Raw genomic sequence first — 14731 nt, 5'->3', positions numbered from 1 at the left:
AAGGGATCACATCACCCCAATTCTCACTTGCTTGCATTAAAGGATCGTCCGGTCTCTCCAATATATGTTTTATTGCATGTTTTGCATGGGATTTCATAGATGACATCACATTTCCGAGCCTGTGTTATTGTGTCCTTTGGGTGTACCACTTGTTGTTATAGTTTCTTGTGGGGTTTTACTGCTGCGTTTTATTTGAAACATTTTTATGGTGCATTGTATGGGTTCTGTTATTCCTCTGATGTATGGTAGTGTTACAGTATCTATATTTCTCTTGTTGATTTCTTGTTTTTGTTTTGCTTTTTTGTATTTTTTCTGCCTTGCTTGGTGTTTTCCTTTTTCTATGGCCCATCTTGGATACTGGCAGCATGTGAGAGCATGTTGGATGTGTTTTTCTCCTTTTCATCCTTTATGACGTTAGTCCGGTTGTAAAGTGTTCTGACTACAGAGCGTTTTTGTGCAGTTGGATGTTCTGATGTCCAGAGAAGATACTGGTCTGTATGTATGGGTTTTCTGTATACTGTAGTTTGAATGTTGCTATCTTCTTTGTGGTGTAAGTTTTTGTCCAGAAATGCTATTGTCCTGTTTGTTTCTTCTTAATGTGTAAATTGTATGTTACCAGTGCTGTCTATTGTGTTCAGGTGATCTGTATGCTCTTGTGTGCTGTATGCTCTAATCTTTGTTATTTCTAATGTTGTCTACATAACGTTTCCTTCTGTCTATGAATCACTGTGTTGTACTGAAAGTATGTAGATTTGGAGACGAAATGTAGTAAACTGGTGATGTCATTTATTGTCAGGTTTGTGCGTGTCTGGCAGCCCTTTGAGGCATTTTTGATTAAGAGCTATATAAATAAACTTTGATTAATTGATTATCCTCTCTGAGCTGCCACCTTAACGTGGTAGAGGAGTTTGCGTGTCCCAATGATCCTAGGAGCTATGTTGTCCGGGGGCTTCCATGCCCCCTGGTAGGGTCTCCCAAGACAAACAGGTCCTAGGTGAGGGATCAGACAAAGAGCAGCTCGAAGACTTCTATGGAAATGCAAGAACCGAGACTCAGATTTCCCTCGCCCGGACGCGGGTCACCGGGGCCCCCCTCCGGAGCCAGGCCCGGAGTTGGGGCACGATGGCGAGCGCCTGGTGGCCGGGCCTGTCCCCATGGGGCCCGGCCGGGCACAGCCCGAAGAGGCAACGTGGGTCCCCCCTCCAATGGGCTCACCACCCATAGCAGGGGCCATAGAGGTCGGGTGCAATGTGAGCTGGGCGGTAGCCGAAGGCAGGGCACTTGGCGGTCCGATCCTCGGCTACAGAAGCTAGCTCTTGGGACGTGGAACGTCACCTCGCTGGGGGGGAAGGAGCCTGAGCTAGTGCGCGAGGTAGAGAAGTTCCGGTTGGATATAGTCGGACTCACCTCGACGCACAGCAAGGGCTCTGGAACCAGTTCTCTCGAGAGGGGCTGGACTCTCTTCCACTCTGGCGTTGCCAGCAGTGAGAGGCGACGGGCTGGGGTGGCAATTCTTGTTGCCCCCCGGCTCAGAGCCTGCATGTTGGAGTTCAACCCGGTGGACGAGAGGGTAGCTTCCCTCCGCCTTCGGGTGGGGGGACGGGTCCTGACTGTTGTTTGCGCTTACGCGCCAAACAGCAGCTCAGAGTACCCACCCTTTTTGGATTCACTCGAGGGAGTACTTGAGAGTGCTCCCCCGGGTGATTCCCTCGTTTTACTGGGGGACTTCAACGCTCATATTGGCAACGACAGTGAAACCTGGAGAGGCGTGATTGGGAAGAATGGCCGCCCGGATCTGAACCCAAGTGGTGTTTTGTTATTAGACTTTTGTGCCCGTCACGGATTGTCCATAACGAACACCATGTTCAAGCATAAGGGTGTCCATATGTGCACTTGGCACCAGGACACCCTAGGCCGCAGTTCTATGATCGACTTTGTAGTTGTGTCATCGGATTTGCGGCCTCATGTTTTGGACACTCGGGTGAAGAGAGGGGCGGAGCTTTCTACCGATCACCACCTGGTGGTGAGTTGGCTGCGATGGTGGGGGAGGATGCCGGACAGACCTGGCAGGCCCAAACGCATTGTGAGGGTTTGCTGGGAACGTCTGGCAGAGTCTCCTGTCAGAGAGAGTTTCAATTCCCACCTCCGGAAGAACTTTGAACATGTCACGAGGGAGGTGCTGGACATTGAGTCCGAGTGGACCATGTTCCGCACCTCTATTGTCGAGGCGGCTGATTGGAGCTGTGGCCGCAAGGTAGTTGGTGCCTGTCGTGGCGGTAATCCTAGAACCCGTTGGTGGACACCGGCGGTGAGGGATGCCGTCAAGCTGAAGAAGGAGTCCTATCGGGTTCTTTTGGCTCATGGGACTCCTGAGGCAGCGGACAGGTACCGACAGGCCAAGCGGTGTGCGGCTTCAGCAGTCGCGGAGGCAAAAACTCGGACATGGGAGGAGTTCGGGGAAGCCATGGAAAACGACTTCCGGACGGCTTCGAAGCAATTCTGGACCACCATCCGCCGCCTCAGAAAGGGGAAGCAGTGCACTACCAACACCGTGTATGGTGCGGATGGTGTTCTGCTGACCTCGACTGCGGAAGTTGTGGATCGGTGGAGGGAATACTTCGAAGACCTCCTCAATCCCACCAACACGTCTTCCTATGAGGAAGCAGTGCCTGGGGAGTCTGTGGTGGGCTCTCCTATTTCTGGGGCTGAAGTTGCTGAGGTAGTTAAAAAGCTCCTCGGTGGCAAGGCCCCGGGGGTGGATGAGATCCGCCCGGAGTTCCTTAAGGCTCTGGATGCTGTAGGGCTGTCTTGGTTGACAAGACTCTGCAGCATCGCGTGGACATCGGGGGCAGTACCTCTGGATTGGCAGACCGGGGTGGTGGTTCCTCTCTTTAAAAAGGGGAACCAGAGGGTGTGTTCTAACTATCGTGGGATCACACTCCTCAGCCTTCCCGGTAAGGTCTATTCAGGTGTACTGGAGAGGAGGCTACGCCGGATAGTCGAACCTCGGATTCAGGAGGAACAGTGTGGTTTTCGTCCTGGTCGTGGAACTGTGGACCAGCTCTATACTCTCGGCAGGGTCCTTGAGGGTGCATGGGAGTTTGCCCAACCAGTCTACATGTGCTTTGTGGACTTGGAGAAGGCATTCGACCGTGTCCCTCGGGAAGTCCTGTGGGGAGTGCTCAGAGAGTATGGGGTTTCGGACTGTCTGATTGTGGCGGTCCGCTCCCTGTATGATCAGTGTCAGAGCTTGGTTCGTATTGCCGGCAGTAAGTCGGACACGTTTCCGGTGAGGGTTGGACTCCGCCAAGGCTGCCCTTTGTCACCGATTCTGTTCATAACTTTTATGGACAGAATTTCTAGGCGCAGTCAAGGCGTTGAGGGGATCCGGTTTGGTGGCTGCAGGATTAGGTCTCTGCTTTTTGCAGATGATTTGGTCCTGATGGCTTCATCTAGCCAGGATCTTCAGCTCTCACTGGATCGGTTCGCAGCTGAGTGTGAAGCGACTGGGATGAGAATCAGCACCTCCAAGTCCGAGTCCATGGTTCTCGCCCGGAAAAGGGTGGAGTGCCATCTCCGGGTTGGGGAGGAGATCTTGCCCCAAGTGGAGGAGTTCAAGTACCTCGGAGTCTTGTTCACGAGTGAGGGAAGAGTGGATCGTGAGATCGACAGGCGGATCGGTGCGGCGTCTTCAGTAATGCGGACGCTGTATCGATCCGTTGTGGTGAAGAAGGAGCTGAGCCGGAAGGCAAAGCTCTCAATTTACCGGTCGATCTACGTTCCCATCCTCACCTATGGTCATGAGCTTTGGGTTATGACCGAAAGGACAAGATCACGGGTACAAGCGGCCGAAATGAGTTTCCTCCGCCGGGTGGCGGGGCTCTCCCTTAGAGATAGGGTGAGAAGCTCTGTCATCCGGGGGGAGCTCAAAGTAAAGCCGCTGCTCCTCCACATCGAGAGGAGCCAGATGAGGTGGTTCGGGCATCTGGTCAGGATGCTACCCGAGCGCCTCCCTAAGGAGGTGTTTAGGGCATGTCCGACCGGTAGGAGGCCACGAGGAAGACCCAGGACACGTTGGGAAGACTATGTCTCCCGGCTGGCCTGGGAACGCCTCGGGATCCCCCGGGAGGAGCTGGACGAAGTGGCTGGGGAGAGGGAAGTCTGGGCTTCCCTGCTTAGGCTGCTGCCCCCGCGACCCGACCTCGGATAAGCGGAAGAAGATGGATGGATGGATTAATTGATTGATTGATTGAGGGTTATGTCTTGTTTGAGTCTTTCTGTGACAATATGAAGGGTTGCATCTACGGGGGGTTTTGTGAATAATAATGTGACATCATGAGTGAATGTTGCATCCTTTTTAAGAGTTATGTTTTTCAATTCCCTGTGATGAGGTGGCAACTTGTCCAGGGTGTACCCCACCTTCCGCCCGAATGCAGCGGAAATAGGCTTCAGCACCCCCCGCGACCCCAAAAGGGACAAGCGGTAGAAAATGGATGGATGGATGGATATTGCTTTTTCCATTTCTACCGCTTGTCCCTTTCGGGTTGCGGGTGGGGGGGTGCTGGAGCCTATCTCAGATGCATTGGGGCGGTGGCGGGGTACACCCTTGACAAGTCGCCAGCTCATCGCATGGCCAACACAGATAGACAGACAACATTCACACTCACATTCACACTCTAGGGCCAATTTAGTGTTGCCAGGTGCATGTTCTTGGAGGTGGGAGGAAGCCGGAGTACCTGGAGGGAACCCATGCTTTTTCCTCTTTCTTTAAAATGTTGCTTTTTGGAAGTTTGAATGCTTTTAATATTCCTGCTACCGCATTATGAAAGTAAACTTTTTTTTCCTGGGTTTTGAATTTTATTGCATGCTAGTTCTGTGGCTAATATACATTCTTTATATGGAATTGCTTTAGGTGTGATTGCAAAGGCAGTTTTCTCAAGAGGCTTAGCCTCTTGAGAAAACTGCCTTTTCTGGTTTCGTAAAATTCCGCTATAAGTTGCATATCCATTTCTCATTACTACTGTGTTTGTTTTCGTGTGTTTTTCATTTTTATTGTTTAATTTTTCTATTTGGCGTTGTTTTCGGATATTAAATTCCTGTTCATATAATGTGTGTGGTGATTACCTCGTCCAAATGGCGACCTGGATCGTATTTTTATTTAAATGTGTCCAACGGGACAAGCGGTAGAAAATGGATGGTTGGATTGGATTGGGCATTTTTCTCCCTTATTTCCATGTTGATGTCGATCTTGTTTGTCGTTGTCCTAATTCACTCTCCGATGAGCGCCTTCTTTGCTTTGTCGATGATGTTCTTTGCATTTTTAGTTTGGTAGGGGCTTGCAGGTGTTTTTCCTTTTTCTTTGCAATTTTTTTAGCATGCAAGCTTCTTTTTAAGTCCTTTAATATGGCGTCATGTCTGTATTTTCCTCAAAGTAAATCGATTGCGTTCATCTTGTCTTCTCAAATAACTATATACTTTCATTGTGAGCTGTCTCTTGCTAGTGTTTTTTTAGAGTGCATAACAAAAAAAAACATGTGTGCTTGTCAATCAAAGATAATATCAAGATTCTTTACCGAGTCGCTTTGTACAATTGTTTTATTGTCAAATGCTAAGGTGCTATTTAATAAGTGCCGGTGTCTAGCAGGACCGATGATCAACATTTCCACATAATAATTTGTTTTCGCATAAATATTGTGACTGATACAAAAAATTCCAAAAAAATGCAGTTCTTCTTTAAACTCTTTATCAGCTGATGACAGCATGTTTGAATAACAATCTTATTTTTGTCTCCTTCTTCTGTTTACATTTTTATGCTGTACTTATCCTGGTTACAATCCACCAGCAGGGAATGCTAATAATTGTAACTTCTTTTGTGGTAATGACAGTGGTCAGAAAGCTCCAAAGTAGTTCAAAACTCCAGAAGCAAATGTGGAGTTTAATCAACATTTGCTCACTCAGGAGAAAAGTGATGATCTAGGAAGAAAGGAAATGTGTTCAGTAGTAGTAGCCCATGATTGTTTAATGCTGCATCATAACTGTCTATCTACTGTAATTCTGCAGGTATATAACAGAGTTTGTAAACCTCGGGAACGTTTCAGCTCTGCGCACATTCAGAGTACTGAGAGCTTTGAAAACTATCTCAGTGATACCAGGTAATGCCACCTGATTTTATCCTTATTGTGTGACAATTTACGCTCCCTGTCCCCTTTTTTTGTTAATTCCTTTAATTTTTCTTTGGTGATGGCATGAGTGTGTCTGTTTTGTGTGTCCATGAGCATGTGTAACATTGTGTAAATCCTTTGAAACTAACCAGAAGTTACCACTTAAGAATTCTAGGCATAGAGGTGCAACAAAAGTGGAGCAACAAGAATGGCAGGAAGACATGTGGCAAAGCTAATCCTAACATAGGCTATACAAAATATAAATAAAAAGAAAAGCACTCAGAGAGCACAGACTTCCACCAGGTCCTAACCTAACAAAAGTTTAAAATTCTTGAATCCAGACGTCTGAAATAAACACAGTGAACCCTTTTGTCAGTAACATACCTGTCAACATTTGCATTTCAAAATATGGGAAATTTCCTAAGAAAACTTGGTAAAGATAAGGGTTTTTCATCAAAAATTACCGTTGTATTGATTTAAAATAATTCATGGCATACACAGGACCCAAACCCACATCCCTTGTATCACAAAAGATTGTTGCCAACCACTAAGCTATCCACTTTGACAGATGTATTTGGTAGTTAGTGGGTTGAATATAAATATAAAATTCTACCCAAACATTTATTTAAGTCAAACACAAATAAGGCAACAAGAGAAATATCCAACACTTCTCATTTCGAAAGTAAATTTGTACACCAGATAACAGCACATCAACAATATGATTTGCCTGAGTGGCTAGACAGGACAGATTAAAAAAATACATTTTAAATAAAGATTTTAGATTTTTTTTAAATCGATTTAAGAATCGTTATAAACAAAAATCGCGATTCATTTGAATTTTTTTTTTTTTTTGAGATCCCCACCCCCAATTGTCACCTATCAGTCAAGTCGAGTAGACTTGATCGCTGCAGTACTGGAGAGGATATTTTTTAATGGACAGCAAAATACGAGGAGAAAATTGGACCGGAAAGACGCTGGGAAAGAAAGACAAAAAAAACGTAAATGGGTAAAAATGGGAAGGATGACAAGTATGGTCAATCATAAATTGTTTTTGTCTCTGCGGAAGCGCTAGCGTACATGCACAAGTTCAAACTGGTATTATCCAAAACAGGCCCAAAATCTAATCAATTGTTTAGTATCCTATTTGGGACATTTCCTGAAAGTTTGATCAAAATCTGCCCAAAATCTTTGAGTTATGCTGCTAACTAACCAACAGAAAGACAGACAAACCCCAGCGATCACATGACCTGGACATAATTGAAGAAACTCAAAGAGGGAAAGAACGTGACCAACACTGACAGTTCTTGGCATGGTAACAAGAAGTGTAGCTGTCTCAGAAGAGAAGAAATCTGGCGTTTTCCTGCTCCAGCTGCTGTGGTTTTGAATACCACTGATTGGCAAGCGGCTGCAGGTGTGTCTCTTTGCTGCACCCCGCACTGGAAGTAAAGACATCTGCAGAGGAAACACAAGAAAGGAGTTATTAGTGGGATACAATACAAAATAAAAGGCAGGGAGGTAACCCATCAGCGCGACCCATCAGCGTTCCTGTTTTGTAACCCTGTACACTGTTTGTTTGTCTAACCTTAAATGGGTTTGTGCTGAAAAACTAAATTTCGTTGTACTTGTGCAATGACAATAAAGACCTACCTAAAGCGGATCGTTCCAATTTGAAGAAGTTTCAGTAATTTCATTTGTTGTTTTCTTGATACGTTGAAGTAATACCCTTCTGGAACAGGAAACACATGTTTAATTTTTTTCACTAACTTAAAGTGCATTTGAATATTACATCGCCATTACAAGTACTTCCATCGAGACTACAGCTGTATCCATTAAAAACAGTGACCTGTGTCAGCTTGGTTCCTGCATGACAGTCCAAAAATGCTTGTTACCTTTGTGCTAGATTTTTCTCTTTAAAGGCCTACTGAAATGTGATTTTCTTATTTAAACGGGGATAGCAGGTCCATTCTATGTGTCATACTTGATCATTTCGCGATATTGCCATATTTTTGCTGAAAGGATTTAGTAGAGAACATCGACAATAAAGTTCGCAACTTTTGGTCGCTGATAAAAAAGCCTTGCCTCTACCGGAAGTAGCAGACGAGTAGCGCGACGTCACAGGTTGTGGAGCTCCTCACATCCGCACATTGTTTACAATCATGGCCACCAGCAGCGAGAGCGACTCGGACCGAGAAAGCGACGATTTCCCCATTAATTTGAGCGAGGATGAAAGATTTGTGGATGAGGAAAGTGAGAGTGAAGGACTAGAGGGCAGTGGGAGCGATTCAGATAGGGAAGATGCTGTGAGAGGCGGGTGGGACTTGATATTCAGCTGGGAATGACTAAAACAGTAAATAAACACAAGACATATATATACTCTATTAGCCACAACACAACCAGGCTTATATTTAATATGCCACAAATTAATCCCGCATAACAAACACCTCCCCCCTCCCGTCCATATAACCCGACAATACAACTCAAACACCTGCACAACACACTCAATCCCACAGCCCAAAGTACCGTTCACCTCCCCAAAGTTCATACAGCACATATATTTCCCCAAAGTCCCCAAAGTTATGTACGTGAGACTTTTTGAGACTTTTATTAGTAGGTTGCACAGTGAAGTACATATTCCGTACAGTTGACCACTAAATGGTAACACTCAAATAAGTTTTTCAACTTGTTTAAGTCGGGGTCCACTTAAATTGATTCATGATACAGATATATACTATCATCATAATACAGTCATCACACAAGATAATCATCAGGGTGTATACATTGAATTATTTACAAGACATGCACATAGCGGTACGCACGTACGGGCAAGCGATCAAGCGTGTCTGCGTATCCAACTCAAAGTCCTCCTGGTAAAAGTCTCTGTTGTCCCAGTTCTCCACAGGCCAATAGTAAAGATTGACTGTCATCTTTCGGGAATGTAAACAATGAAACACCGGCCGTGTTTGTGTTGCTGAAGTCAGCCGCAATACACCGCTTCCCACCTACAGCTTTCTTTTTTGCTGTCTCCATTATTCATTGAACAAATTGCAAAAGATTCACCAACACAGATGTCCAGAATACTGTGGAATTTTGCGATGAAACAGACGACTTAATAGCTGGCCACCATGCTGTCTCAAAATGTCCTCCACAATCCGCGACGTCACGCGCTGACGTCATCATACCGAGACGTTTTGAGCAGGATATGTCGCGCGAAATTTAAAATTGCACTTTAATAAACTATTGGCATGTGTTGCAATGTTAAGATTTCATCATTGATATATAAACTATCAGACTGCGTGGTCGGTAGTAGTGGGTTTCAGTAGGCCTTTAAAAGTTTGTAGCAGGTACTAATAAATCCTCAATGTTACCCTGTGTGCCATTCAGGTTTGAAGACCATTGTCGGAGCATTGATCCAGTCAGTTAAAAAGCTGTCGGATGTGATGATCCTGACAGTGTTCTGCCTCAGCGTGTTTGCTCTCATCGGCCTCCAACTCTTCATGGGTAACCTGAGGCAGAAATGCGTGCGCATGCCGATTGCTATCAACGCCACCAACAGCAGCAATGCTATTGCCGACGACATGCTAATTTTCGACAGCAACCTGGCAGCAGAAGTAAACAACACATTCTTGAACAGCACAGGGAGCAACTTCAACTGGACCGAGTACATCAGTAATGAGCGTAGGCCAAGTTTAAATTACAATGCATGAATTCTAAGTCAAATACAAGAAATTTGTGGTAACTGTGTGTATAGCTGTATAACAAAACTTCTGATAAGAAGTTGCCATTAGTTATATTTGTTTTATCTTTGTTACATGGGGCAGTGCACATACAATTTGAATGTGCCAGATTGTAGCCAAAGGCTAATTTCCATCTGCAGTTTGCAGCATGTTGGTGTATATATTATACACCGTGCTGTAAGCGGTTTTCAACTCAAATTAAAAAAAGGTCCAGATACTAAAAAAATTCCTTCAAGCTGATGCCTGAACTGCCGCCCATTAATTTTTCTACCGCCAAAACTCACCTAACAAGCAGCTTCATCTGCTTAATGATCATTTAATGTTTGTTTATTTCAAGCAAAATGTCCTAGTATAAACTAAAAATTTATAAAACCATAATAGCAAAAATAATTGCATTAAATAATTGCCAATTAAACTGTAGTCAGTTAAATGGATTAATTAGATCATTTAATTTATTATTAAATTAGTCACCATAGCTAGTTTGTTTAGCAGTCAGATCCTACACTAATCAAACACAGCTGTTATTCTGACTATTGATAACAATCAGTCAATTAAACACTGCACGCACTTAGAGAAGCCATTAATGCTTCTAATATATAGTGTTAGAAAACTTACATTGGAAATTACTTTTATGGGAACGTAATCACGTATTTTATTTATTGGTCTTTTTCAAACAAAATAGCCTGGCGTTTAAGTGGTTAACTCTCAACCTTAAGTTAGTTGAAAGCCTGTGATGCTATTCTTTCACTTCAGTATTTTTCTTATTCTGTTACTTTAATCATTCAAACACAGTAGTGTTTTTAGCTTGCAGCATCCCTCTCTTAAACTATTGTACTATATTACCCTGCAGTTGGGTAATATAGTACCCAGTACTATCACATATCGTAATATAGTACTATCAATGGGAGAGTTTTTAAAAAACGTTTGAATAAATCTGTTTTCCTGTCTTTTAGGTAATTACTATTACCTCCCTGGTAGCAAGGATGCTCTGCTTTGTGGAAATGGCATCGGGGCTGGGTAAGTCTTGACAAATGATTTCGTATAGTTGTCTGCGTTGTCTGCTGTACTCACATCACAGTCAGTCAAAAATGTAATTAAAAAAACTAGACTATACAATTAAAGCATGCTATTTTGTTGCAGAATGCCTAAATCAATTCCAACAGGTCATTTGCACAAGTATTGAACATTCATACCACTTGTGGTTTAATAGTACATTAATTCTTATTCGATACTGAACATTCAGTACATACAAAGTGAAGGACAGGACGTGTGCCATGCATGTACTCGGAAAGCAGGTTAATCATGCACTTCAACCAATAAGGAACTTTACTAAAAATAAAATCATAATTTACAGTCTTTAAATTTGTACTGTTGTAGTTGTCTGCATCCTTGCACTTTACTAAAAGAAAAAATTATAAACCAGTGGTGTCCAAAATGTGGCCCGGGGACTATTTTAGGTCACCACAAAAATTTTTATTGGCCCTCAGTAACAATGTAATGAATTCATGAGCTACTGTATATCATTATTCATTACAATAATGTGGTTTGTCATCTATACCACAAAGCTAAGATGTTTTGTTTCACATAGCTTGGCCTATATTGACCTACATTGAATCACATTCCCTTTTTTTGTCCAGCTATCGAGGCAACTAATATTGTTGATTTATATGCCCATATGTGCTGTACATATATAGTTTACAAAGAAGAAGCATTGAGATACTTCTCCTGTTGCATTATTTGTGTCTAGCTTAGTTAGATATTTTGATATTTAGTATTTGGTTTGTGTCGCAGCCAGACCGGACCAGAAGTAGCTACAACACTAAGGAAACGCTACTTAACTTCTGAAGTGGCTGCAAATTTTATTAGGATTTTACGAAATGCTCCTACTGAAATTTTACCTGCATCATGCGACATCATCATTTTAACAGTAAACTAAAATAAACTCTGAACTCAGTTGCTCCACTTTTAATAAAAACAATGAAAACAAAATCTTCACTTCCGTAGAGAAACAACGAGGAATTACGTCAGTTGAAAAGAAATTGCAGGATTGTAGAGAGGAGATGGAGGAAATCCAAATTAACGATACATTATCAGGCTCTGGGGACTGGGATCTGGTGGCCTGCCATTCCCGTGTAGAGACCTCGCTGAGGGTGTGAGGTTTTTAATTTTTTTTAATTTAGTTTTATTTATAATTTTTTTTTAATGGGGGTGGATTGGGTGGTCAGTCGTCTTTTCCGTTTTGTGAGGCGTCGCGCAGGTTTCGTTTCCTGTTGGGCCGGGTCCGTGCCGTCTGTTCCGGACTCGTGCTGTGGGGTCTGTGTCAGTGGCTTGATGCGGGGGCAGCGCAGCCGATCAAGCCACGTGGATGTACATATAGTATATATAATGTAAACACACATTCACTGTACAAACATACATATACACATACTGTACATTGTGTATATTTTTTTCCCTTAAATTGTTTATTTGTTTACAAATTTGTTGCTACAAAAACATAATTGTGATCAAGAACTTTATTTTTGCCAAACTGCCGTAACCATATCAAAAAACAGGTGTGTTCTATATTAGCGGCCACATGGTAGTCAACCCGGAGGTGACACTGTGTTTATAAATATAGTGTTAGAACTCTACACTTAAAATATGTCTTTCTGTAACAGGCTTTGTCCAGAAGGCTATATATGTGTCAAAGCGGGTCGTAATCCTAACTATGGATACACAAGCTTTGACACCTTTGGCTGGGCTTTCCTGTCTCTGTTCCGTCTCATGACCCAGGACTACTGGGAAAACCTCTACCAGCAGGTTTGCAGTGCTTTTGAATTTTATATATGTGTTGTTTCTTGGCTTTTTGATTAACTATTGTGTCCATTGCATTTTTGGATCCATCAGACATTGCGCGCGGCAGGGAAGCCCTACATGGTCTTCTTTGTGCTGGTTATCTTCCTGGGATCCTTCTACCTTGTCAATTTGATTTTGGCTGTTGTGGCCATGGCTTATGATGAGCAGAACCAGGCCACAATTGAGGAGGCTCAGCAGAAGGAGGAGGAGTTCCAGGCGATGCTGGAGCAGCTGAAGAGACAGCAAGAGGAAGCACAGGTAAGAAAAAGGTTTATTTTCTCACTTTGATCCTTATGCTTACTGTATGTGTATGTGGCATAAATGTGTCACATGATACGATAATGTGCAAACTGCTAATATTTGGCATCCTCATGACGTTTTAGTTTTGTTTGGATGCAGAAATGTGTGTGGATTTTACATAAACTGATCTAAAGATTGGGCAGATGCAAATATCAGAAAATGTTAAATGGGATCTGATTTTAATAAATTGTGTTTAATTGCTGCTAAATGTGCAAAAGGGATAGTTTGCTATAAAATTACGCACACAAGGCACATTTTATTAAAATCTCATCTTATTTGACAAAGCTCTCATTTATTTCTAGCCTATTATATATTTTAGCTTAGAGTGATTGTATTGATTTTTTTTACTCTTACTTTTTTTTTTACAACACCCTAAATTAAGGCATCCTCATAAATTCCGCTGGCCCAAAACTAATCTAGAATTATGTAATGTTTGAAAAAAAATTATGAAAGAAAGGGGGACAGGAGTTAATCTGCTTGAAATGTTTACCTAAACTTTATTTATAAATGGTTGATTTATATAGGCTAGTAAGGTAAAGTTTTGTACCTGACAAGTTTCGGCTATCTTGCTTCTGCAGCCTTCATCAGAGGTGTCACGTAATGTTAGGGTGATGTCATCTGTGACATGTTATATGGATTGTTCCATCCCACCTGAAGTGGTGGGATGGCGGTGTCCCCTGGTGTGCACCGGGGATAGGGCGGGGCGCCCCCTGTCGTCTGGATGTCTACCAAACGGCCGGGGGCGGCCCTGCAGGACTGTGTCCCAGGTGTGGGATAGTTGGTAGGCTCCTTCGTCCCTGTTGACGAAGAAGCCTACCACTATATAGGTTAATTTAGCCTATATAAATCAACCATTTATAAATACACATAAGTAGGCTAAATGAACCTCTTCAACATGTTACCTAAACTATCGAAAATGTATTGTCCCAGTCCATGGTTCTCGCCCGAAAAAGGGTGGAGTGCCATCTCCGGGCTGGAGAGGAGATCTTGCCCCAAGTGGAGGAGTACCGCAGAGTCTTGTTCACAAGTGAGAGAAGAGTGGATCTTGAGATTGACTGGCGGATTGGGGCAGTGTCTTCAGTGATACGGACACTTTATCGGTCCGTCGTGGTGAAAAAAGAGCTGAGCCAGAAGGCAATGCAAAGCTCTCGATTTACCGGTCGATCTACCTTCCTATCCTCATCTATGGTCATAAGTTTTGGGTTATGACCGAAAGGACAAGATCACGGGTAAAAGCGGCTGAAATTACTTTCCTCAGTGGTTGGCAGGGCTCTCCTTTTGAGATAGGATGAGAAGCTCTGTCATTCGGGAGGAGCTCAAAGTAAAGCCGCTGCTCCTCAACATCGAGATGAGCCGGATGAGGTGGTTCGAGCATCTTGTCAGGTTGCCCCCGAACGCCTCTCTGTGGAGTTGTTTAGGGCACGTCAGATCGGTGGCAAGCCGCAGTGAAGACTCAAGACACGTTCGGGGGACTGTGTCTCCCAGCTGACCTGGGAATGCCTCGGGATCCCTCGGGAGGAGCTGGAAGAAGTGACTAGGGGGAGGGAAGTCTGGGCTTGTTTGCTTAGGCTGCTGCCCCCGTGATCCAACCCTGGATAAGCGGAAGATAAAGGATGGTATTTGGAAAGCATATAAAGTCAGCATTATGTTACAATCAGAACTATTCAGACTTCAGGATTTTCCAGCCCAAAGAGAGGCATA

The 14731-nt window shown here is 43.7% G+C and overlaps 1 protein-coding gene across 2 annotated transcripts in view; it reads left to right on the top strand.

Annotated features, from left to right (window-relative positions):
* The window catches only part of scn1lab (sodium channel, voltage-gated, type I like, alpha b), a 119481-nt gene that overhangs the window by 38504 nt on the left and 66246 nt on the right, over nt 1–14731 (top strand). For both annotated transcript variants that reach the window (XM_061978273.1, XM_061978282.1), the window contains exons 6-10: nt 6061–6152; nt 9543–9836; nt 10849–10912; nt 12553–12694; nt 12782–12988. In XM_061978273.1, coding sequence (XP_061834257.1) covers nt 6061–6152; nt 9543–9836; nt 10849–10912; nt 12553–12694; nt 12782–12988 — 799 coding nt within the window. The remainder of the gene's footprint in view (nt 1–6060; nt 6153–9542; nt 9837–10848; nt 10913–12552; nt 12695–12781; nt 12989–14731) is intronic.

Source organism: Nerophis lumbriciformis, linkage group LG01 (genome assembly GCF_033978685.3).
Source record: "Nerophis lumbriciformis linkage group LG01, RoL_Nlum_v2.1, whole genome shotgun sequence".
Classification (NCBI taxonomy): Eukaryota; Metazoa; Chordata; class Actinopteri; order Syngnathiformes; family Syngnathidae; genus Nerophis; species Nerophis lumbriciformis.
Note: the sequence above shows the minus strand (reverse complement) of the source record. Positions and strands in the feature narration are given on the sequence as shown.